At 41.9% G+C, this 24955-nt stretch overlaps 1 protein-coding gene across 2 annotated transcripts in view; it reads left to right on the top strand.

Annotated features, from left to right (window-relative positions):
• GEMIN5 (gem nuclear organelle associated protein 5) overlaps positions 1 to 24955 on the top strand; it is a 47633-nt gene that overhangs the window by 1148 nt on the left and 21530 nt on the right. The window contains exons 2-13 of one of the 2 annotated variants that reach the window (XM_060198037.1): positions 116 to 276; positions 1468 to 1649; positions 3954 to 4105; positions 4284 to 4400; positions 7161 to 7293; positions 10178 to 10343; positions 12749 to 12961; positions 15287 to 15372; positions 18263 to 18345; positions 19440 to 19576; positions 22524 to 22597; positions 23978 to 24159. In XM_060198037.1, the coding sequence (XP_060054020.1) occupies positions 116 to 276; positions 1468 to 1649; positions 3954 to 4105; positions 4284 to 4400; positions 7161 to 7293; positions 10178 to 10343; positions 12749 to 12961; positions 15287 to 15372; positions 18263 to 18345; positions 19440 to 19576; positions 22524 to 22597; positions 23978 to 24159 (1686 nt within the window). Of the gene's footprint in view, positions 1 to 115; positions 277 to 1467; positions 1650 to 3953; positions 4106 to 4280; positions 4401 to 7160; positions 7294 to 10177; positions 10344 to 12748; positions 12962 to 15286; positions 15373 to 18262; positions 18346 to 19439; positions 19577 to 22523; positions 22598 to 23977; positions 24160 to 24955 lie in introns of both variants that reach the window. The other variant, XM_007534384.3, reaches the window with a different exon arrangement.

Raw genomic sequence — 24955 nt, 5'->3', positions numbered from 1 at the left:
TGTGCTCCTAGATGTTTTATGTTGTTCCAAGGGATGAGACATCCTAGGAATTAATATATCTTCCGGAAGTTCTAGGTAATATCTGTACTAACCCTGGTTGTGGTTTTGCTTGAAGTCGTAGGAGAGCTGGTAGGACACACCGAAAGGGTCTCTGGATTCACGTTTTCTCATCACCCTGGTCAGTTCAACCTCTGTGCCACCAGCTCTGACGACGGGACTGTGAAAGTCTGGGATGTAGAAACAAAAACGGTAGTGACTGAACATGCACTCCATCAGGTACCTTACTTACCTTGGCTTACTGGTTTCTCGCATTGCCCAGGGTTCTTGTGCTTCCGCTTTAGATTTGCTGATCATCTGTTAAAAGGAATTTGTATAATTGTGGTCGACTCAAAAAGAATTGCTATACTGTGAGGAGTCTCAACTTTTTTGCAGGAGATACATAGAAACCAGAATTCAGCAAACTAAATTGCCTCTTGTTTTTTCAAATAGTTTTATTGGAATACAGCCAGTCATTTATTTGAGATAGTTAAGCTTGGCTGCCTGCTTTGTACACCACAGAGCTGAGTAATTGCAACAGAGAAATGTGGACCAAGGAGTGAAAAACACTTGCTCTCTGGTTCTTTACATGGAAAAGCCTGATATGTAAGGGAAATGGTTTCTAAATCAGATGATTTATGGAAAGACAGCTTTATTTTAATAAGAACTTTGCATAGAACTATTCTTATGCATAAAACTATTAGAAGTTTTAATGACTCTTTGCACCTTGCTAGCATGAAGAATAATAATCATAATCATTAGTATTATTTTTAATCCAGAGCACTACTCAGCTCTGGTTTATAGTGGTGTGGGGATTGAACCTGGGACTTTGGAGCCTCAGGCATGAGAGGCTATTATGCTATCCACCTCCAACCCCACTAGCCTGAATTCTATGATTAAAATAGTAAGTTGCTGCAGTTGGCTAATGGTTACAAGTGGCACTGACAGTGTTAACTGGCTGTAATTTGCATACTATCATAAGTAATAAACAGAGTAAAAAGGATTCCGGTCATATTGTACCCAGTTGAATGCACACATTATCATGCCTGGATGTGAGGGCAGTCTGTCACCCCATTGATCACCAGGATTGATTCAGCTGATCTGGCTGGCTAGGTGGGTGTCCTCTTCCTCCCTCACCATTCCATGTGCATCATTCCCAAATCTGTGCTATCGCTCAAGAGGACAACCTTCCCTTGAACAGAGATGAACCAGTCTTCGGTAGAGAGTATACAGAGTAGCTTCACTCCACTGCTAGAACATCCAAAAAAAAAACCTCATGCTTGAAGACCAGGTTGAAGCCCTCACTCCCCACCTGTGGCAGAGCAATGTTGCAGGTGTCTCTCCTATGTCTTTCTCAACCTCTATCAAAAAGGAAAAGGGGAAAACAGTAACAATTCCACAAATGACAAGCAAATCTGTTTTATTTTGAAGCATACAATATCTGCATTACATTGGTCTCCCCGAGTTAAGGACTTAATAGTATCTGGAGATGAAAAAGGAGTTGTTTATTGTTACTGGCTTCACAGAAATGACAACCAGCACTTCTTCGTGGAACCCAGGACAATTTTCTGTCTTACTTGCTCACCTCATCATGAAGACTTAGTAGCCATAGGGTAAGTGCTTTGTCCTCCCTTGCTTTTATGATCAGATTTCCCATATACTGTGTTGCCCATTTTCTCTAAGCCTTCTTTGTCACTTGTTCCTTTGACTGCCAGGTCCTTGCTGTCTCCTCCATGCTCTATTGTTTCCTGTTTTCCATGATGCTCTTTTCTTTTTTTTTATCTTTATTTGGATAAAGACAGCCAGGAATCGAGGGAAGTGGGGGGGGGAGAGAGAGAGAGGCCTGCAGCCTTGCTTCACCATTCGCAAAGCTTTCCCACTACAGCTATGGACAGGGGCTTGAACCTGAGTCCTTACACATTGTAACATGTGTGCTCAACCAGGTGCGCCACTCCCCAGCCCCCAATGCTCATTCTTCATGCATCGACTCTCCAATTATAGGGAATGACTTCTCTTGCTTCCCCTCTGCTTGTACCTGCATGTAACATTTACTCCCAGATGTCTCTAATGTCTTTCTGGTTCACTGCTCCTCTCTAGAATGGGAAACTGATTCTTTCTCCAGATCCATCTCCCTACTTATCCCCAGAGTTGTTTCCCATGAACTAAGTGGGTACCTTTCAGTCATCACTCCAGTTACTTCTCTCCCAGAGATGTTCATCCATTCCAGTCTGAAGATTTGGCACATTTCACTAGCATGTGAAGTTCCATTTGGTGGCAGGGACTGATAACAGCTGAGTAGAAAAGCATTCCAGTAAGAAGTAAAAAGAGGTTGAGATGTTGTGAAGGCTAGCTATCATGAAAGACGTGGGGTAAAGTCACTGAAGATTGAGGTTAAGATGAGAAATTACTTAAGAAATTAAGAGATCAAAGAAGACTTCCATTGCAACTCAATGGATAAGGCTCATGTCATGCCTTCAAAGGTCCTGTATTAGAGTGCTAGCACCACATGGGAACACCTTGGATGGTATTTGGTATCTTTCCTTCCATTCCCTTTTATTTATTTATTTATTTATTTATTTATTTATTTATTATTGGTTAGAGCCGGAGAAATTAGGAGGGGAGGAGGAGATAATGAAGGAGAGAGGGTGGCCAGATGGTGGCAGACCTGGTTGAGTGCACATGTAACAATGCACAAGGACCCAGGTTCAAGCCCCCATCCCCACCTGCAGGGAGAAAGCTTCATAAGTGGTGAAGCAATGTTCCAGGTGTCTCTCTGTCTCTCCCCCTCACTATCACCCCTTCCCCATCTATTTTTGGCTGTCTCTATCCAATAAATCAGTAAAGATAATTTTTTTAATAAGGGAGAGACACCTGCAACCCTGCTTCACCACTTGTGAGGCTTTCCCATGCAGGTTGAGAAAATGTGTGCGCTTAACCAGGTAGGCCACCTTCTGGCCCCCTCTTCCCTCTCTCTCGCTCTAAAAATACAAAGTAAAAGTAAAGTCAGGGAGGTAGCTCGGCATTATTGCCACTGGTTCATTCCCTGATAACTGGAACAAGAAAAACATGCTGTAAACTCAAAGGGAAAGGGTAAACTTAGCTCTAGGAGATAACATTAATTAATTAATGTAATAGACTTTAATGTCTGAAGCTCCAGAGTCTCAGGTTCAATCCCCAGCATCACTATAAACCAGAGCTGAGCAGTACTCAATTCCTAGTCACTTCCCTTTCTCCCAGTGCAAATGCATTCACCTTCTAGAAATGCACAATGATAACTCCTGGGTTAAATGTTTAATAGACTGTTCTATCTTCATTAATACTTTTTTTGTAAGTATTTATTTTACCAGAGCACTGCTCGGCTCTGGCTTATGGTGGTGCAAGGGATTGAACCTGGGACTTTGGAGCCTCAGGCATGAGTGTCGCTTTGTATAACCATTATGCTATCTACCCCTGCCCAATACTTTTTTTTTCAATACCCTGGTTTTTGGGTTTTTTTATGCTATACTCTTATTTTATTGGAAACTGAGGGAAAGGGGAGAAGGAGAGACACCTGCAGCACTGCTTCACCACTCATGAAACTTCCCTCTACAGGTGGGAACCAGGGGCTTGGACCTGGGTCCTTGTACATGGTAATGTTTGTGCTTAACCACCACCTGACCCCAATACTTTTTTATTTATTATTTAAATTTTTTTAGTTACCTTTATTTGTTTCTTGGATAGATACAGCCAGAAATGGGAGAGGGAAGAGGAAGGTAGAGAAGAAGAGAAACAGAGACACCTGAAGCACTGCTTCACCACTCACAGAACTTTCCCCCTACAGATGGGGACCGGGTATCTTGAACCTGAGTCCTTGTGCATTGTAATGTGCATCCAACCAGGTGCACCACCACCCAGCCCCTCTTTTCTTTGTTTTTTAGCTACAAGGATGGAATTGTAGTCATAATTGACCTCAGTAAAAAAGGAGAAGTCATTCATAGGTTTCGAGGCCATGATGATGAGATCCATTCCATTGCCTGGTGCCCACTGCCTGGTGAAAACTGTTTATCCTTCAATCAAGAGGAAAATTCAGGTAGAGATGATTTCCTGGGGTTAAAGAACACCTTGAATACACTTGTGATGACTTATATTATAATTTGAATAGGTTAGATCTATGAAAGCAATGCCTAAGTTTTTGGGGACCCTTGCAGATTACTTTTCTTTGGTTAAGTATGTACAAATTAAAAAAATGACTACCTCTATTCTAGAAGAACCTGAAGTTCCCAATGGGAAAGTCCTAGAACAGACTCCAGTAACCAAAGGCTGCTATGTGGCCACTGGAAGCAAAGATCAGACCATTCGAATCTGGAGCTGCTCCAGAAATCGGGGTAAGCCAAATGTTTGACATTTCAGTGACATAACCTGTGTTGCACTGGAAGAATATTGCATCCCCCATTTTCCTAAACTAGAACTTTTGTGTTCTGAACTCCTGTTTTTGTGTTGAGATTACATTTCTTATTTATTCACTCTTTGACATAGAGAACAAGATGTGTTATGAGTAGGAATACTGCACTTTGCCAAGGCATCAATCAGTAATGAAAAATATTAGAGCGCCCCCCATGCTGCCTTTACTTACTAATGAGAGAATCTGGCACATGCTTTGCCAGGGATAGTCCAACTATTCTATCTACTATGCCATCTTTCAGACTAGATCTAAAGGTGTTTTTTTTTTTTTCTCCCAGGGTTATTGTCAGGGCTTGGTGCCTGCACCGCGAATCCACTGCTCCTGGAGACCATTTTTTCCCCTTTTGTTGCCCTTGTAGTTCCATAATTATTATGGTTATTATTGTTGTTGCTGCTTCTGTTGATGGATAGGCCAGAGAGAAATTGAGAGAGGAGGGGAAGACAGAGGGAGAGAAAAGATAGACACTTGCAGACCTGCTTCACCACCTGTGAAGTGACTCCCCTGCAGGTGGGGAGCCGGGGGCTCCAACTGGTATCCTTAAGCCTGTCCTTGTGCTTCGAGCCACAAACCCTCTGCACTACCACCCAACTCCTAGATCTAGAGCTTTTAATGCATAAACACAAAATAATATACACCCAGTATAGACATGTACAGTTAGGTGTAAGACCTCAAAAATCATACATTCTCTGTAGAGAACTGCATGCTTAAGTGCAGAAGCTCAGCTAATCCAAATTAGAAGCTCTCAGTTAGGAGATAGGTGGTGGCACACCTAGTTGAGAGCACATTACAATGCACAAGGACCCAGCTTCGAGCCCATTGGTCCCTACCATCAGGAGGAAGCTTCAAGACTAGGGAAGCAGATGTCTCTTTGTCTCCCTCTCCCTCTTGATTTCTGACTGTCACCAATAAATTTTTTTAAAAGATATTTTTTTATAGAGCAAATCTTACTTTTTGTTTATTTCTTTATTGGGGAATTAATGTTTTACATTCAACAGTACATACAATAGTTTGTACATCTTTTTTTAACTATTTATTTCCTTTTTGTTGCCCTTGTTTTTATTGTTGTTGTAGTTATTATTGCTATTGATGTCATCGTTATTGGATAGGACAAAGAGAAATGGCAAAAGGAGAGGGGGAGAGAAAGATAGACACCTGCAGACCTGCTTCACCGCCTGTGAAGCGATGGGGAGTCGGGGCTCAAACCGGGATCCTCATGCTGGTCCTTGAGCTTTGAGCCACGTGCGCTTAACCTGCTGTGCTACCACCCGACTCCCAAAAAAAGATAATAAATTTTTTTTTTTTAAAAAGCCTCAGTCACTGAACTTTTCCCGTTTCTTTCTGAACAGAATTTTTACTTGATGTCTATTGATTAGAGTGTTTCAGGCACAGTAGAAAGTTTTTTACAGTGAAAATCTAGTCTTTCTGTTCATAGCACTTTTCTTCGTATAATTTAGACATAGACATTTTGTTTTGTTTTTATTATTACTGTTACTGGGCAGAGGAGACCACCAGAGCATCATTCTGGCACATATGATGCTAGGGACTGACTCAGGTTCCAACATATTATTATTATTATTATCATCATTATTATTATTATTATTATTTATTGGATCGAGACAGCCAGAAATCAAGAGGAAAGGGGGTGATAGGGAGACAGAAACTGGCAGCACTGCTTCACTACTTGTGAAGCCTTCCCCTTACAGGTGAGGACTGGGGGCTTGAACCTGGGTCCTTGAACATTGTAATGTGTGCTTAACCAGGTGCACCACCATCCGACCCCGAGGTTCCAGCATTCCACTACACCACCTCTCAGGCCACCAATTTATTTGTATTTATTTATTTATTTATTTACTTATTGTCCAATGCATTCATACATGTAAAGTACTCACTAGCATAATTTCTGCCACATGGGTAACTAGCAACTTAGTGGTAACTAGTAGCTGAAGTATTTGTTTAGTAGTCACTGGTACTTTACTACTCCAAACCAACTTTTTTGGATAAAAAGAAGATAGAGAAAAAGACACCATTGCACCAAAGTTTCTTTCAGTATGGTGGGAGCCAGGCTCAAACTAGAGTTGTGTCCAGGACAAAGCAAGTGTACTAACCAAATGAGCCATCTTACCAGCCCTAGTAGCAGAGTTTTAAGGGAAAAACAGTCATTGAATCCCTCCAGAAGAGTAGCCTATAAACATTGAGGTGTCCAGTACACAAGTCTTCAGTCCTGTTGTGAAACAGAACCAACTGGGGTGCCTGGACCCCACATCAGATCTACTGAATCAGAACCTCAAGGCTGAGCTGTGGCCTTAATGCACTTTCAGAAGAACCATGGTTAGTAACACCTCAGGTAGAGGGGCCTCTGCCACAAGGTATGGACTATTGAATCTGTTCCCTTTGTGGGGTATCTTGCTAACTGGAAAAAGAATTACCTCTATTCCAACTTTGGAGAATCTTGGACTTGGTAACACCTGTATTGTCAATTTCCAATAGAAACTCCTTTCCTGTATCAAGAGCTTAGGAAAGACCTAAAATATCTGGAGAAGTATTAACTATTCTTATATAATATTTACACGCAAAAATGACTTCTGAGTTCTAAGTAACCAAACACATACAGCTATTGAGTTTGTACATTTATCACAATAGTGTCACAGCCCTGAGTATTTGCTGCTCTTCTCTCAATCCATAGGGGTGATGACTCTGAAACTGCCCTTTCTGAAGAGAAGAGGAGGAGGTGTGGACCCCACTGTTAGAGAACGCCTTTGGTTGACACTCCATTGGCCCAAGGATCAGCCAACTCAGCTGATATCCAGCAGTTTTGGGTAATTTTTTTTTCTTCTTCAAGCTCTCTGACATATTTTTCTCTTAGCTTCAAGAATTCACGACTTCTTCGGCTACACACAGGAGATGGTAAAAGGCAGTGGTTGAGACTTTCATATGAGTGACCGTCTGTTTTTGTTTTTTATAATTTTTTTTGTTGTTGTAGTCAGGTGTCGGGCTGCACCGCGGACAAGAGAGAGGAAGTCCAGAGCAAGTGGGGTACACAAATCTTTATTATAGGATGGGAGGGTGGCTCAGGCCACGTGGAGTCAGCCGACAATGGCCGTCCCCACTACCTGACCACGGGGAGAGAGAAGGGAGTGAGATCAGAGAGAGAGCCAAAGGAGCCGAGAGAGAGAGGGAGCCGAGAGCCCAGAGAGAGCGAGGGGGAGTTGAGGGGGCTTTTATTAGGGGACAACCAGGGGTGACGTGTGGGGCCAGGATTGGTTGAAGGGGGCACTGTTAGGATTTTGCGGGGTGTGGTAAAACCTGGGGGCAGAGACTGCATCAGAATAATTCCTCAGCGTCATCTCCTCCTTTCCCTTTATATCTAAATGGACACAGTAAAGAAAAATGGAATGGAGCAGGCTTAAATGTTATTAAAGAGTGCCGTGCTCAGGTGGGAAGATGTAGGACTTTCTGTGGAGGAGGGAAGGCTTAAATGGCTGCCAACCTTGTGAGATTTATGCGTCCTCCTGTGCTCAACCCCTCTTTAGAGAGAGAGATTTACCTGGAGGGACTCATCTCATAGGTTTAAGCGCAGCCTGCTCAACCATCTCTTCACAATATTTCTACATCTTTTCTATCTATCTAGTAATAACATAAGATGGTTCAAAGTCTGTAAAAGACTATCATGGAGCAGAAACCTTTTGGACATAAACCTAAATGATATAACAAAACAGGAAGGGACAAGTAGGGGGGAGTAGTAAAAGCCAGTGTGAAGTGAAGGGAAGGATTGGTGTGTAAAGGAACGTTCCCTGCTTGGGGGGGAAGGGGCAAGAGTACATAATGAGGGGAACCAGGATCCTTAGGCCAGTCCTTGCGCTTTGCGCCACGTTTGCTTAACCTGCTGCGCTACCACCAGACTCCCACGAGTGGTCATTTGTAATGGAAAACCTTTGAGATTAATGTCAGTGTTGTCTGCTAACAGAGTTAGGAAAAGATGAAATTAATCTAGTGGTTAAGAGTGGATTCTGAAGTTAGGAAAAGCTGATAGGCATCAGTCTACTCCTATTAAGTGTTCATTATCAGGAGCCTTGACTTTATGAGCTTCAGGCCATCTCTTAGGATGATCATAGCCAGACCTTTTCATTGATTTTTTTTTAAGATTTTTTAAAATCTTTATTTGCTAGATAGAGACAGCCAGAAATCGAGAAGGAAGGGGGTGATAGGAATGAAGAGAGACACCTGCAGTCCTGCTTCACCACTTGTAAAGCTTTCCCCTTGCAGGTGGGGACAGGGCTTCAAACCTGGGTCCTTGCAAACTGTAATGTTTGTACTCAGCCAGGTGTGTGCCACAACCTGGACCCTCACTATTTTTGTTTTGTTTTGTTTTGTTTTGTTTTTAATAAGAGAGGGGCATGGGGTAGAAAAATGTGAACAGACACCAGAGCACCACTCTAGCATATGCAGTGCCTAGAAATCGCTCTGGACGTCACACATGCAAACCCAACATACGCTACCCCCTCTAGCACTTGCTTCCAATTGCTTGAAATAAGTGGATTTAACAGAAAACCTGATGTAACAAGTATAGCATATAGAAACCCACCCTGAATGTTACTACTGGCCTTACTACCCCCAGCAAGAGAGAGGAAGGAATTATTATTTTTGGGGGGAGTCAGGCTGTAGCGCAGTGGTGGCGCAAAGCACAAGGACCTGCATAAGGATCCCAGTTCGAGCAACAGAGCCCCTGGCTCCCCACCTGCAGGGGAGTCGCTTCACAAGCAGTGAAGCAGTTCTGCAGGTGTCTGTCTCTCTCTCCTCCTCTCTGTCTTCCTCTCCTCTCTCCATTTCTCTCTGTCCTATCCAACAGCGACAACAACAGTAATAACTAAAACAATAAAGCAAGGGTAAAAAAAATTATTTTTAAAAAATGTTTATTCCCTTTTGTTGCCCTTGTTTTATTATTGTAGTTATTGTTGTTGATGTCAACGTTGTTGCATAGGACAGAGAGTAATGGAGAGAGGAGGGGACGACAGAGGGGGAGAGAAAGATAAACACCTGCAGACCAGCTTCACCACCTGTGAAGCGACTCTCCTGCAGGTGGGGAGCCGGGGTCTCGAACTGGAATCCTTGTGCTGGTTCTTGCGCTTGGTGCTACCTGCGCTTAACCTGTTGCGCTACTGCCCGACTCCCCAGGAATTATTTCTTTTTTTTTTTTAATTTTTTTATATTTATTTTATTTATTTATTCCCTTTTGTTGCCCTTGTTGTTTTATTGTTGTAGCTATTATTGTTGTTGTCGTTGTTGGATAGGACAGAGAGAAATGGAGAGAGGAGGGGAAGCCAGAGAGGAGGAGAGAAAGATAGACACCTGCAGACCTGCTTCACCGCCTGTGAAGCGACTCCCCTGCAAGTGGGGAGCCGGGGTTCGAACCGGGATCCTTATGCCGGTCCTTGTGCTTTGCGCCACCTGCGCTTAACCTGCTGCACTACAGCCCGACTCCCAGGAATTATTTCTTTAAGCCTTTGAGACTATACAGAGTATGATAGCATTTTATCTGTAAAGCTGTTGAAAAGGTAGTCCATTGCATTCACATGGTACAGAGAATAGAGTATGTGATTAAAGACCTCTTCCCACCTCTGACTTCTGAGCCACTGGTTTCTCCTTCCTATAGCCAGGGATTCTATTGCTTTTGTGTGCTAACTGCTTGCCTGTCCTTCATAGTGGTGAGCTGCTGCTGTGGGATCTCACTCAGTCCTGGAGGCGGAGATACACACTCTTCAGTGCTTCCCTGGAGGGGCAGAATCACTCAAGGATTGTGTTCAATCTATGTCCTTTACTAACTGAGGATGATAGACAGCTGCTGCTCTCCACATCAATGGACAGAGACGTAAGTTAGGCCTGCCTAAAGTAGGCTTTGTGACTTGGGTGGGTTAGAGTCACCTCCTATGCTAGCCCCCCAAATCAATCGGCTCACACTCCCCAACTCTGGTTTCTGATTTTTTTGAGTTACTGCCTCTAAGTAGCACTAGATGCCATTTTGTTAAAGCAGGTAGGACAGAGAACAATGTTTGTGATCATCACGCTATGCTTTAAAATACCCTATCTGGTGGGGAAGTGGATAGACCTACCATGTCCATCAGAGAAGCAGTTACAGAAGCCAGAACTCCCACCTTCTGGACCCTAGTTCCACCAGTACCTGAAACGTTTGTTATCAGCAATGTTTGTTTCTATACCATCACTGAAGAGGTGATTCTGGAAAACACCAAAGGCAGTCAGGCACTGTTTCACATATCTGAGAGAGAAGAGGAAAAAGGAAAAACACTTGGAAGTAGTAATAGGTATCAGTGTGACTCAGGAAGTGAAGGCAAGACCATAGGAGGAAAAATATGTAAAGAAAGAAAGATGGATGGATGAAGACACACACGTGTGCGCACACACCACAGATACAAAGTCAGCCCATTATCTGTGACCTTGGGAGAACTATTGCAGTTTCTGTTGGGAGCAGAGGGATTCTGATGTGGAATTATACCCTGTTACTTTATAATTTTGTAAATCACTAATTTTTTTTAAGAATATATATATATATCTGGGCCAGGCAGTGGTTCGCCTAGTTGAGTACACATGTGACAATGCACAAGGACCTGGGCTCAAGCCCCTGTTCCCCACCTGCAAGGGGAAAGCTTTACAAGTGGTAAAGTAGGGCTTCGGGTGTCTCTCTGTCTCTCTCTATCTCCCCCTCCCCTCTCAATTTCTGGCTGCCTCTATGCCATAAATAAAGATGATAAAAATTTGTGTGTGTGTGTGTGTGTGTGTGTGTGTGTGTGTGTGTGTGTGTGTGTGTATATAGCAGCCCTGGAGGTAGAGCAGTAGTAGAGCTTTGGACTTGCAGGCCTAAATCCCCAAGTGATTCCAGGCTCTGCATATTGCCAGAGTAATGCACTGGCACTTTTCTCTCACCAGTCTCTCCTCTACTTCAAGAATTAAATATAATAAATCATTATATCCTTTTTTTTTTTAAGATTTTATTTATTAATGAGAAACATAGGAGAGAGAAAGAGCCAAACATCACTCTACATGTGTAGTACATGTGCTGCTGGGGATTGAACTCAAGACCTCATGCTTGAGAGTCTGATGCTTTATCCACTGTGCCGCCTCCCGGACTACAAATCATTATATCCTGTATGTATTTAAGATAGAATCATCTGACCTTGGTTTTTTTTTTTAAGAGACATTAAGCTTGGTGCAGGGTTAACCAAACAAGACTCTCATGCCTGAGGCTCCCAGCTCCCAGGTTCAGTTCCCTACACCACCAGTGCTCTGGTAAAAAATAAAATAGTCTTTGAACTTAGGTGACAGCATAGTGGTTTATGCAAAAGACTTTCATGCCAGAAGTACTGATGTCCCAGGTTTAATCCCTGGCACCACTCTATACTAGAGCTGAGCAATGCGCTCCTTTGTGAGTTTACTGATTATAGTGAAGGTAGGCTTATATGATACTTTGTTTTCTCTCAGTCTCCTCTGTCAAATAAATGAGTTTGAGAGTTAGCACCCTTCTTCCCCTGGGTGACATTTTGTTTTGTTTTATTTTTGAGTGAGCAACATTGTGCTTTTGAGATAGCAACCTTGATTTTTTTTTTCCCTCCTTTTTTTGGGGACAACCTCATTCCTTTTTTCAGCTCTGTCATATGGTGCCACTGGGAATTGAACCTGGAACCTTGGAGCCACCAGCATGAAAGTATTTTGCATAACCAGTATGCTGTCTCCCCAGCCTGAGGCAGTCATCATTCTTATTTACAAAAGAAATTTGCAAAACTAGAAGCCAGGCAGTGGCACACCTGGTTAAGTGCACAAGGGCTCAGTTTCAAGCTTGTGCAGCAAGGAAGCTTCACAAGCAGTGAAACAGTGCTGCGGATGTCTTTCTGCCTCTGTTTCCCTCTCTATTCCCACTTCCCTCTCAATTTCTCTGTCCTACTGAATTAAATAAAGTTAAAATGAATCTTAAAAGGAAGAAATTTGGAAAGCTGTAACTAGCCCCTGGGAAGTGGGAAACCTGGGTGTGTCTTAACCTAGAATTCACTTGGCATCTCTGGGAATACAGTACTTCTGAGATCGCTATGATCACTACAGTTTATGGCTTGTTTTTCAGGAGATGCTTTTTCCAATTCCAATTTATGCCAGTTATCCTGATTTCCCCTGATCATGGGAGCAAGTCAACAAGATTGAGCCTGTCTTACTTGACATCTTGATTGATTTGCCTGTTGACAGTCAGGCCCTAACCCTCCATCTTTCCAGGTAAAATGCTGGGACTTGGCCACACTGGACTGCTGCTGGACACTGCCTTCCCTAGGCGGGTTTGCCTACAGCCTGGCTTTTTCTCCTGTGGACACAGGTTGCTTGGCCATCGGTGTTGGGGACGGCATGATCCGTGTGTGGAATACACTCTCAATTAAGAACAACTATGACGTGAAGAGTTTCTGGCAGGGTGTCAAATCCAAGGTGACAGCGGTAAGGATGCTTTATTTGAATTTACTTTGGAGTGTTTTTTGTTTTAAGATTTTTACTTATTTATTAATGAGAAAGATAAAAGGAGAAAGAAAGAACCAGACATCACTCTGATACATGTGTTGCTGGGGGACTGAACTCAGGACTTCATGCTTGAGAATCCAATGCTGAAGTACTATTTCTCTTTCAGAGAATACATGGGGGGTTTTTTGGTGTGTTTTTTTCTCCAGGGTTATTGTTGGAGTTTGGTGCCTACACTATGAATCCACTGCTCCTGCAGCCATTTTTCTCTCTCTCTCTCTCTTTTTTTTTTAAATAGGACTGAAATTGAGAGGGAAGGGGAAGATAGAAAGATACCTGCAGACTTGCTTCACCACTTGTGACCCAGGGGCTCAAACCAGGATCCTTGCACTTTGTACTACTATGTGTGCTTAACCTGGTACATGACCACCCACCCCCGAGAATTCTTGTTCATTTAAGTGAGTTGTTAGGAAACAAAGGTTTGTCCATGGCAGTGCTTTAAAATTAGGATTACAGTAGGTCCCTTTAGTCAACCCCATTATTTATAGGCTTAGAATATAAAATAGTGGCCTGGGGAGATAATGGTTATAGACCTGAGGCTCCAAGGCCCCATGTTCAACCTCCAGCACCAATATATACACCAACACATCAGAGCAGTGCTCTGGGGTCTCTCTCTCTCTCTCTCGTAAAATTAGAAGAAAAAAAATTTTATTTTCTTTAGAGAGAATATAAAATGTGGCCCAGGAGGTAGCACAGTGGCTAAAGAACAAATAAATAAAATCCCTCAATAAAAAAAAAAAAAGGCTATACAGTAATTGGACTAGTCACTGGGTTTGCTAAAAGAAATTAGAACTAACCAGAATGTGCATTCTGAGTTGTTTTAGAATCCTATATTCCCACTCAAATGGTATGTGGTATATTGTGCACATCATTTAATTGTTCAAATATATATTTTTTTAATTGTACATATTGAAATTTGTTCACAAAACATGTTTGGAAAAATAAAATTGGGAACAGGGTTTTTTTAGATGGTCAAGCAGTGAGTTTAGTATGTGTCTGTGTAAGATTCAGTTATGAAAGAAAGGAGAGCACAGGTGGTGCAAAGTGCAAGGACCAGCATAAGGTCCCTGGTTCGAGCCCCTGGCTCCCTACCTGCAGGGGAGTCATTTCACAGGCGGTGAAGCAGGTCTGCAGGTATCTTTCTCTCCCCCTCTCTGTCTTCCCCTCCTCTCTCCATTTCTCTCAGTCCTATCCAACAACAGTGATATCAATAACTACAACATTAAAACAAGGGCAACAAAAGGGAATTTATAAATATTAAAAAAAAAAAAGGAGGAGGAGGAAACATCATTCTGGTGTACGTAATACCAGGAAGTTCACATACTTGAGAGTCTAACTCTTCCTCTACTACTACCACCTCCCATTCTATTCTTTCTATTCCTACTTTTTCTATTCTTTTTTTTTAACATTTATTTATTCCTCTTGTTGTTTTGTTGTAGCTATTATTGATGCTGTCATCGTTGAATAGGACAGAGACATGGAGAGAGAAGGGGAAGACAAAGCGAGAGAGATAAAGACAGACACCTGCAGACCTGCTTCACTGCCTGTGAAGTGACTCCCCTGCAGGTGGGGACTTGGGGGCTTGAACCGGAATCCTTACACTGTTCCTTTTGCTTTGCGACACCTGTACTTAACCCGCTGCATTACTGCCTGATGCCCTCTTTTTTAATCAGAGCACTGCTGAGCTCTGGCTTATGGTGATGTGGGGGACTGATCCAGGGACTCTGAAGCCTCAGGCATGAAAGTCTGTTTACATAAGCATTATGCTGTCTCCCACCACCCTCTTATTGTCTTTTTTTTTTTTTTGATAAGATTTTGCTTTATTTTTATTTTTTTTATTTTATTTATTCCCTTTTGTTGCCCTTGTTGTTTTTTTATTGTTGTAGTTATTGTTGTTGTTGTCGTTGTTGGATAGGACAGAGAGAAATGGAGAGAGGAGGGGAAGACAGAGAGGAGGAGAGAAAGATAGACACCTGCAGACCTGCTTCACCGCCTGTGAAGCAACTCCCCTGCAGGTGGGGAGCCGGGGCTCAAACCGGGATCTTTATGCCGGTCCTTGTGCTTTGCGCCACCTGCGCTTAACCCGCTGCGCTACAGCCTGACTCCCTTCTTACTGTCTTTTAAATGAGAATTTGTTAGTTTTAAAATTAAAAGGCAGCCAAGAGCAAAAGCTCCATTTGAACATAGTAGATTACCATAATTATATATTCCCTTAACAGTGTGCCCTTTTCTCTCGTTTGTTTATAGCTATGCTGGCACCCAACCAAGGAAGGTTGCTTAGCCTTTGGAACTGATGATGGAAAAGTAGGACTGTATGACACGTACTCCAACAAGTAAGAAACATGACTCTTGTTTATTAGCCTATTGACCAGAATGTTAGTGATAAAGTTGTTTTGCGTTCATAAAGCTGGGTATACATAGGATTATCCAGGAAGTATTTTTGACTTTTGTTTGTTTGTTTTTGTTTTTTTACCAGAGTACTACTCAGCTCTGGCTTTTGGTGGTGTTGGGGATTTAACCTGGGACTTTGGAATCTCAGGCATGAGAGTCTCTTTGTATAACCATTATACTATCTATACCACCATGTATTTTTTTGTTTTTGTTTTTATTTTTTTACCAGAGCACTGCTCAGCTCTGGCTTATGCTGGTGCAGGGGATTGAACCTGGGACTTTGGAGCATCAGGCATGAGAGTCTGTTTGCATAACCATTATGCTCTCTACTATCCACCACCATGTATTTTTTTTTAATATTCCCTTTTGTTGCCCTTATTTTATTGTTGTAGTTATTATTGATGTCGTTGTTGTTGGATAGGACAGAGAGAAATGGAGAGAGATGGGGAAGACAGAGGAGGGAGAGAAAGATAGACACCTGCAGACCTGCTTCACCAATTTTGAAGCAACTTCCCTGCAGTTAGGGAGCCAGGGCTCGAACTGGGATCCTTACGCTGTTCCTTGTGCTTTGCGCCACCTGCGTTTAACCCACTGTGCTACCACTTGACTCCCCCACCAAGTATTTTTAAGAGTCTGTCACTAGGACTGAAGCCTAGTAGTTGAAATTGTAATTTAATTTTTTTTTTAAAATATATTACATCAAAGTAAAGGGCTTGGGGGGTAGGGAGGGACTTCAAGTCCTGGTGCACAATGATGATGGAGGACCTAGGCTGGGAGTGAGTTTTGCAGAAAGCTGAGGAAATTTACACATGTACCAATAACTGTATTTACTGTAAGCCATTAATCCCCTCAACTAAAAAATATTTTAGGGGGCTGAGCAGTGGCTTACCTAACTGAGCACACATGTTAACTTTGTGCAAGGGTTCAGTTTCAAGCCTCTGCTCCCCCCACCTGCAGGGGGAAAGCTTTGCAAGTGGTTGAAGCAAGGCTGCAAGTGTGACTATGTTTCTCTCCCTCTCTGTCTCCCCTTTCCTCTTCATTTCTGGTTGTCTAATAAAGAATTTTTTTAAAAACTTTATAGATGGTAGTGGTTCTGTCAGTCTCACCTTTGAGAACCACTAAAATAAGCCATTTGCATTCATTTTCCCTCAAGTTATTATTATTTTTACTAATAATTTTATGCTAGATAGCATAATTGTTATGGAAAGAGATTATTGTGGTCCAGGAGGTGGCGCAGTAGATAAAGCATTGGACTCTCAAGCATGAGGTCCTGAGTTCAATCGCCAGCAGCACATGTATGAGTAATGTCTGGTTATTTCTCTCTCTCCTTCTATCTTTCTAATAAATAAAATCTTCAAAAAGAAGAAGAAGAAAAGGGGAAAAAAAGAAAGAGACTATCATACCTGTGGCTCTGAAGTCCCAGGTTCAATCCCCCATACCACCATAAACCAGAGCTGATCGGTACTCTGGTGGTTCGGGTGGTGGCACAGTGATAAAGCTTTGGACTCTCAAGCAGGAGGTCCTGAGTTTGATCCCCGGCAGCACATGTGCCAGAGTGATGTCTGGTTCTTTCTCTCTCCTCCTATCTTTCTCAATAGATTTAAAAAAAAATGTATATGAAAATTTAAAGTCTGTTGCAAGAAAGTCTGTATGCCTTTTACTAGATTTATCAGTTGTTAACATTTTGTCATACTATTTTTTTGGCTTTTTTTTTTCCCATTTATTTATTTATTTTGGTTAGAGACAAGGAACTCATGGCGGAGCAGGAACGTAATGCAATGCCATTATTGATCAGAGACAACACCTTTATATATATCTTTAACCAGAAGTGGCAAGTAGGAAAAGGAAATGGCTCGGAGAGGGGGTGGAGAAGAGAAAAGAGCGCAAAGGTAGAAAGCTTCCATAGCAGCTGTTGTGAAGATTCTAACCAGTGGGATTAACCAATACCCTGCAAGGCAGGGCGGGTCTCAGGCAAAACAATGATTATCTAAATAGACCATAGTATCAGCAATGGAGCAGAGCAGGTAGGCTGCCCAACAGAAGACAGAGATATTGAGGGTTAGTAGGAGATAGAGAGAAAAGGAGATACCTGCAAACCTACTCCATTGCTTGTAGCACACTGTAATGTGTGCTCAACCAGATGCTCCACCACCCAGTCCCCTGTCATACTTGTTTTATCTGTATGCATTTTTAAAAAAATAAACACTATTTGTCCAACAATATACATCTTTCCTCATTTAAGCCAAAAAGGTTTTATCTGGCTCCTTTTTTCTTCCCCCTCCAGGGTTATTGCTGGGGCTGGTTGCCTGCACTACGAATCCATTGCTCCTGGAGGTCATTTTTTTCTTTCCATTGCTGTTATTGTTGGGGTTTTGGTTGCTGGGTAGGACAGCGAGAAATTGAGAAAGATGGGGAAGATAGAGGAGGAGAGAAAGAAGCGACCCCCCTGTAGGTGTGGAGCTGGGGGCTCGAACCAGGATTGTTGAACTTAGAACTCCGTATGCTTAACCTGGTGTGCTGCCATCTGACCTCTCTTTTTTTTTTTTTTTTTTAGTTTTCAGTTGGCATTCAAACACTGCATTACACGTCAGTAATTTTTTGTTCTAGATCTGTCTATAACACTACTTTTTCAATATGAAGAATGTGTAGAATATATTACACTGTGCACATCAGGGCAAAAATATAGGTTGTTGGTAAATTTTATTACATGGTATACTTACAGAAGGCACTCTTAAATTGTCTTCTATCTGCAATGAAGTTTATAATAGGATATCTTAATTTAAAAGGCACAGCAGAAGTGTTCCTATTTGTAACCACATCTCATCCTTCTAGACCTCCACAGATCTCTAGCACATATCATAAGAAGACTGTGTACACATTAGCCTGGGGGCCCCCACTACCTCCCATGTCACTTGGTAAGTGTCTCAACCATTCTCTAATGAATGTGAAAGTGTTCTCTTCCTTTCTGCTTAATCCTAGCATATTTAAGCTAAAGAATGTTTGGTGAATGTTTGTGCAGGAGTCCCTGAGGGCAGTCTTGAGGGTTGTGGGGGGGGGGGGCTCAAATCATTCACTCAGAATCAGCCTTGATGATGAACTGAAACATTTCAACTCTAGAGGCTGTTTTTTGGTTGTTGTTGTTAGTTTGTTTTTAATATAGAGCTCTATATATCTAAATAAATGCCCAAAGTATTCATTTCTAAAAGAATAGTAAATTCTCAGAACTTTCTGAGATGTGTTTTCTGATCCCACCTTTGACAGTTATTTTGAATGGCAGAGGATGCTTAAAGCAGATTTGTTGCTTTGTACATATTCATGAGCCCTGGGGTGAGACCATAATAGTTACGCAAAGTAACTTTCATGCCTGAGGCTCTGATGTCCCAATTTTATCTCAAGCACCACCATAAACCGGAGCTAAACATGTGCTCTTATTAAAAAAAGGGGGGGTGGGTGGGCGGTAGCGCAGTGGGTTAAGCACACATGGCGCGAAGCACAAGGGCCAGAGTAAGATTCCCAGTTCGAGCCCCTGGCTCCCCACCTGTAGGGGGGTCACTTCACAGGCGGTGAAGCAGGTCTGCAGGTGTCTGTCTTTCCCCCTCTATCTGCCCTTCCTTTCTCAAATTCCTTTCTCAATTTCTCTCTGTCCTATCCAACAACGACATCAAAAACATCAACAATAAAAATCAAGGGCAACAAAAGGGAATAAATAAAATTTGACAAAAAAAAAAAAATCATGGGGACCTGGGTTCAGGCCCCTAGTCCCCCACCAAGGGAAGCTTCACTAGCTGTGAGGCAGTGTTGCTGATGTCTCTCTCCCTTTTCATCTCTTAAATTCTTTCTGTTCCATCAAATAAATTTGTAAGTCCAGCAGGAGTAGTGGAATCACTCAAGTGTAAAGCCTGATGACTCTTCCCCCCCCAAAAAAAAAAAAAAAAAAAAGCCTCTGTGTGGCATGGTCAATAGCATAGCAAGAAACAGTTCGGCTGGTAAATTTTCATATCTCGTGTAGGAGGGGAAGGAGACAGACCTTCACTCACCCTATATAGCTGTGGAGGAGAAGGGATCGTCTTACAGCATAACCCCTGGAAGCTGAGTGGAGAGGCCTTGGATATCAACAAACTCATCAGAGATACCAATTCAATCAAAGTGAGTCTTTCTGGCCTGTCTCTGGATCTCTACATCTTGGTTTCCCATCTTGTTTAATAAATGCTATTACTATACTCAGTCAGACCTCAGATATTCTGAAGAATCAGTGAATTCATGAGTTAAAGCATATATCTTAGGGGAGTCGGGTGGTAGCACAGCGGGTTAAGTGCAGGTGGCGCAAAGTGCAAGGACTGGCATAAGGATCCCAGTTTGAGCCCCTGGCTCCCCACCTCCAGGGAAGTCGCTTCACAGGCAGTGAAGCAGGTCTGCAGATGTCTTATTGTTCTCACCCCCTCTCTGTCTTCACCCTCCTCTTTCCATTTCTCTCCTATATTAACAACATCACTAAACGCAACAATAATAACTACAATAATAAAAAACAAGGGCAACAAAAGGGAATGAATAAATAAATAAGTAAATATAAAAATATATATTAAGGTCTTTATCCTGAATTAAAGCAAGGAATTAAAAAAAAAAAGGCTTGTCTCAATTGCACTGGTGATTTACTAAAAATTTTTAGATAGGGCTCGGGAGATAGCACAATGGTTATACAAATAAAATTTCTTGCCTGGGACACCAAAGGCCCCAGGTTCAATCCCTAGCACCACCTTAGCTATAGCTAAGCAGTCCTCTGATTTTTTTTTTTAAATTACGTCTTAAGATTTAAAGCCTCCTTTAAATCAGCCTCCTCTTCCAGAGTTAAAGTCTTATTAAAAACAACTTTATCCAACTGCCACTATCAGGAATTTTGCTCAAAATGAAGTTCTCATTTTATTTTAGTGAAATAGACTTACACAGGTGATTCTCTTATGGGGCCAGGCAATGGTGCCCCAGGTTAAGCACACATATTACCATGCACAAGGACCCAAGTTTGACCCCCTCACCCTACCTGCAGGGGAAGCTTCACAAGAGGTGAAACAGTTTGACAGTTGTCTTTCTCCCTTTCTATATCTCCTCCCCTCTCAATTCTTTCTGTCCTATAAAATAAAATAAGGGAGAGAAGGGGGGAAAGATGACCGCCTGTAGTGGTTGGATTCCTAGTGCTGGCACCAGGCTCCAGCAATAATCCTGGTGGCAATTAAAAGAAAAAATCAAATTAATTATCTTATCCATTGCCAGGTCCATACACTAAATCAAATTTGTTTTCCACTGAAGCAATATATTGTTGGTATGCTTCTAAAAACCCCTTCTGTTTCATTAGTTTAATACCCCCTCCTTAACAGTGTATTCTATTTACATAACTACTGTATTCTATTTACATAACCACTGCTGCGGTCTATTTACATAAATCACTTTTACATTTACATAAAGCACCACACTCCCTCCAGGGCATTGGTGGTTTAGTGGTAGAATTCTTGCCTGCTCCGCCCCCTCTCCTTGTCATACTCTGATTTTCACCAGTCACTTTTCTCTCCACCCTCTCTGCGTCGCATCCTGTTCCCACCCTACTGGGCTAGTATATTTATAAGGACAAGATTGTAGTTTTTAGTTTAGCTTAGCTTGGTATAGATTGCGCTGTGTCCTGCATGAATAAAGAGATACTGCGTACAACCCAACCATGAGTCCCGGGTCGCCTGTTACCCGCCCGTGAAGCCAGCCCGTCGAAAACAACAATATATTATCTTCCCAGCCAGGGGTCGGGCGGTGGCGCAGTAGGTTAAGCGCATGTGGCGCAAAGCGCAGGGACCTGCGTAAGGATCGTGGTTCGAGCCCCCAGCTCCCCACCTGCAGGGAAGTCGCTTCACAGGCGGTGAAGCAGGTCTGCAGGTGTCTATCTTTCTCTCCCCTTCTCTGTCTTCCCCTCCTCTCTCCATTTCTCTCTGTCCTATCCAACAACGAATTGTGTCAACAAGGGCAATAATAATAACCACAACGAAGCTACAACAAGGGCAACAAAAAGGGGAGGAAAAATGGCCTCCAGGAGCGGTGGATTCATGGTGCAGGCACCGAGCCCAGCAATAACCCTGGAGGAGGAAAGAAAAACAAACAAAAAATATATATATATTATCTTCCCAGCCCTCAAATGAGTGATTTTCTAAGACAGTTCATTTTTTTTGTAACTAGTAATAAGCTTATTTTTTCTTCATCAATTGTATTTTATTTGACTGCATTCCTTGATTATTTTTAATGTGTGAATTTAGGAGTAACAAGACAGAAATGAGCTTGGAATTTGTAGCAGATTAATATAATGATCATAGTTTGAATAGAAGGCTCAAGCAGGGTGGAGGGTGAGATGTACTGAAACTTGTGTTGGGGAGATGAGGAACTGTACTCCTGTGATAACAATCCTGGAAATCAACATTTTCTTAATAAAAATTGTATTGATGTTGAGAAAAGAAAGATGGAGATAAATCTGCAGCATCCTTTTACATGTGGTAGCAGAAGGTACAGGCATGTATGAGGAATTATGAAGAGACAAACAGTCCATGGCAGCCTTAGGGAGAATCAACAAAGTTAGGAGGATAGCAATTTTGGAGGTGAAAGGGTAAATAGGAAGAAAATAGTAAGAGTAGGATAGCTCACGTTAAAGAGAGAACACATTGACACCTGTGTTGTCAATACTAGATGACATTCTTCTGCCCAGAGCACTGCTTAGCTCTAACCTATGTTGGGGATTAAGCCTTAGACATGAAAATCTGTTGTAGGTCAGTATACTTTCACCCAGCCCATTTCATTCTTTATTGTAGAATAAAAATCATTTGGATGAGGTTCCTTCCATAATATTGGACACTAAATATTTAGTACTTATACTAATTGGAAAGTTATCATGTGAACCCTTGTTCTTTGTCTTAGTATCTAGGTTATTATAAGGATAGTTATTCTATAATTATAATAAAGATGTTTGTAAATATTAGGGTTGCCTTTTTTATCATGCTGTCACCATTGATTTATAAGATAGATGGAACGAACAGTATTTTTAATAAAGATTGGCTTGTGTTGCTTCCAGTATAAATTGCCTGTGCACACAGAGATCAGCTGGAAAGCAGATGGCAAAATCATGGCTCTTGGAAATGAAGATGGGTATGTGTTTTGTTTCTTTGGAGATGGAAAAAAAAAAAAAGGTAACCACACATATACTTGATCACAAACTGACTAATGCCATCTGTAATATCTGGGGGAAGCCCAGTGTTATACTTGATCTCTTAGGATGTTCCAAGAGCTTTGTCTTTGAGAACTGAGGATTTCCTTGCTTCGTATTTTACACTACATGAATCGTTTCTTGAAGTCTGGGAGATGGCACGGTGCATAAAGTATTAGACTCTCAAGCATGAGGTCCCAGGCTCAATGCCTGGCATCACATGTTCTAAAGTGATGTTCTGGTTCTCTCTCCTCATGCTTTTTCTGATAAATAAATACGTTTGGATTTGTTTGTTTTATCAGAGTAGTGCTCAGCTCTGGTTTATGATGGTCTTCGGGGTTGAACCTGGGACCTTGGATGCCTCAGGCATAAACATCTTTTTGTGTAATAACTATGTCTCCCCAGTCCAGATAGATACAGCATATGTCTGTGTGTGTGTGTGTGTGTGTGTGTGTGTGTGTGTGTGTGTGTGTGTGTGTGTGTGTATGTGTGTGTATGCATGTGTGTGTCCTGCGTTGAGGAGCACAAATCTCCCTCTATATTTTTTTCAGATTTTTTAAATTAGTAATTTAGTAATGATTGACAAGATTTTAGGATAAGAAGGCTACAACTCCATACAGTTCCCACGACCAGAATTCCATATCCCATCCTTCCATTGGAAGGTTACCTATTGTTTATCCCTCTGGGAATTTGGACCAACCAAAAGATCTTTATGGATCTTTGAAGGTGGACTAGCTTCTGTAATTGCTTCTCCGCTGAATGTGGACATTGTCAGACATCATGTCAGTCTGTACCCCCAGCCCTCTATATTTTTTAAGTAAGCTCACACAAAATGCTATATAGACCTTACTATGTCCCATCCAGTATTGATCATAGGGACAGAGTCTCAATTCAACATCAGGTCATGAATTTTTCCTTTAGCATCTCAATAGCATTTCACACACACAAAGTCTGGTACACACATGTCTCTGGAAATTAATGATATTTTTTTTAAAGCAGAATGTACTTTTGAAGAGACAGCCCTTTGTTCTTTATTATTTTATGATTTTATTTATTTATTAATGAGAAAGATAGTAGAAAAAGAACCAGACATCACTCTGGTACATGTGCTGCCGGGGATTGAACTCATGCTTCAGAGTCTAGTGCCTTAGCCACTGCACCACCTCTTTTGCTCTTCTTTACATAAAGTGCCCTTTGCAGAGATGGGAAAGCTTATCCTTTACCATTAAACCCTCCCTAGTCAGATGTAATGAGGACATCTTTGCATTTGAGCTATAATTGGATCATCCATCTTTGTTACCTTGGTTTGTTTCTTACTCTAGATCGATAGAAATATTTCAGGTTCCCAACCTCAAACTGATCTGTACGATCCAGCAGCATCACAAGCTAGTGAACACCATCAGCTGGCACCACGAGCATGGCAGCCAGCCGGAGCTGGGCTATCTAATGGCCTCTGGTTCCAACAATGCCGTCATTTATGTGCACAACCTCAAGGCCATCATAGGTAACTTACTAACTGCTCCTTCTATCAGGGGTGATCTTAGGTGTTCAGCTACTTTTCTTCCTCATCATTGTACCTTTTACTTTCTCTTTGGTAATTTTAATACCAAAGTGTTACTGTGCTTCCATTTGAGAGTAACATTCAACTTATTTAAAATAGCCTTGCAAATGCAACAAAAAATGTTGACTTAGAGAAGTTAATTCTTTATCATTCTGGCATACTGGTTACTTTTACTATTATTATTTTTTTAACCAGAACACTGTTCAGCTCTGGGTTAGATGGTGTGGGGGATTGAACCTGGGGCTTTGGAGCCTCAAGCATGAATCTTTTTGCATAACTATTATGCTATCGACCTCCTATTAGTTACTTTTAGAACACTTTTTTTAGATTTCTTTTTAATATTTATTCCCTTTTGTCACCCTTGTTGTTTTATTATTGTTATCATTATTGTTATTGATGTCGTCATTGCTGGATAGGATAGAAAGAAATGGAGAGAGGAGGAGAAGACAGGGGGAGAGAAAGATAGACACCTGCAGACCTGCTTCACCACCTGTGAAGCAACTCCCCTGCAGGTGGAGAGCTGGGGCTCAAACCAGGATCCTTATGCCGGTCCTTGCGCTTTGCTCCAGGTATACTTAACCTGCTGCACTACTGCCCAGCTCCCTTTTTTTATATATTTCCCCTTTTGTTGGCCTTTTTTATTGTTGTTGTAGTTATTATTGCTGTTATTGATGCCATCATTCTTAGATAGGACAGAGAGAAGCAGAGGAGGGGAGAGCAAGGTAGACACCTGCAGACC

This window comes from Erinaceus europaeus, chromosome 9 (genome assembly GCF_950295315.1).
Source record: "Erinaceus europaeus chromosome 9, mEriEur2.1, whole genome shotgun sequence".
Lineage (NCBI taxonomy): Eukaryota > Metazoa > Chordata > Mammalia > Eulipotyphla > Erinaceidae > Erinaceus > Erinaceus europaeus.
The sequence above is the reverse complement of the archived record's forward strand: the minus strand, read 5'-3'. Positions and strand labels throughout refer to the sequence as shown.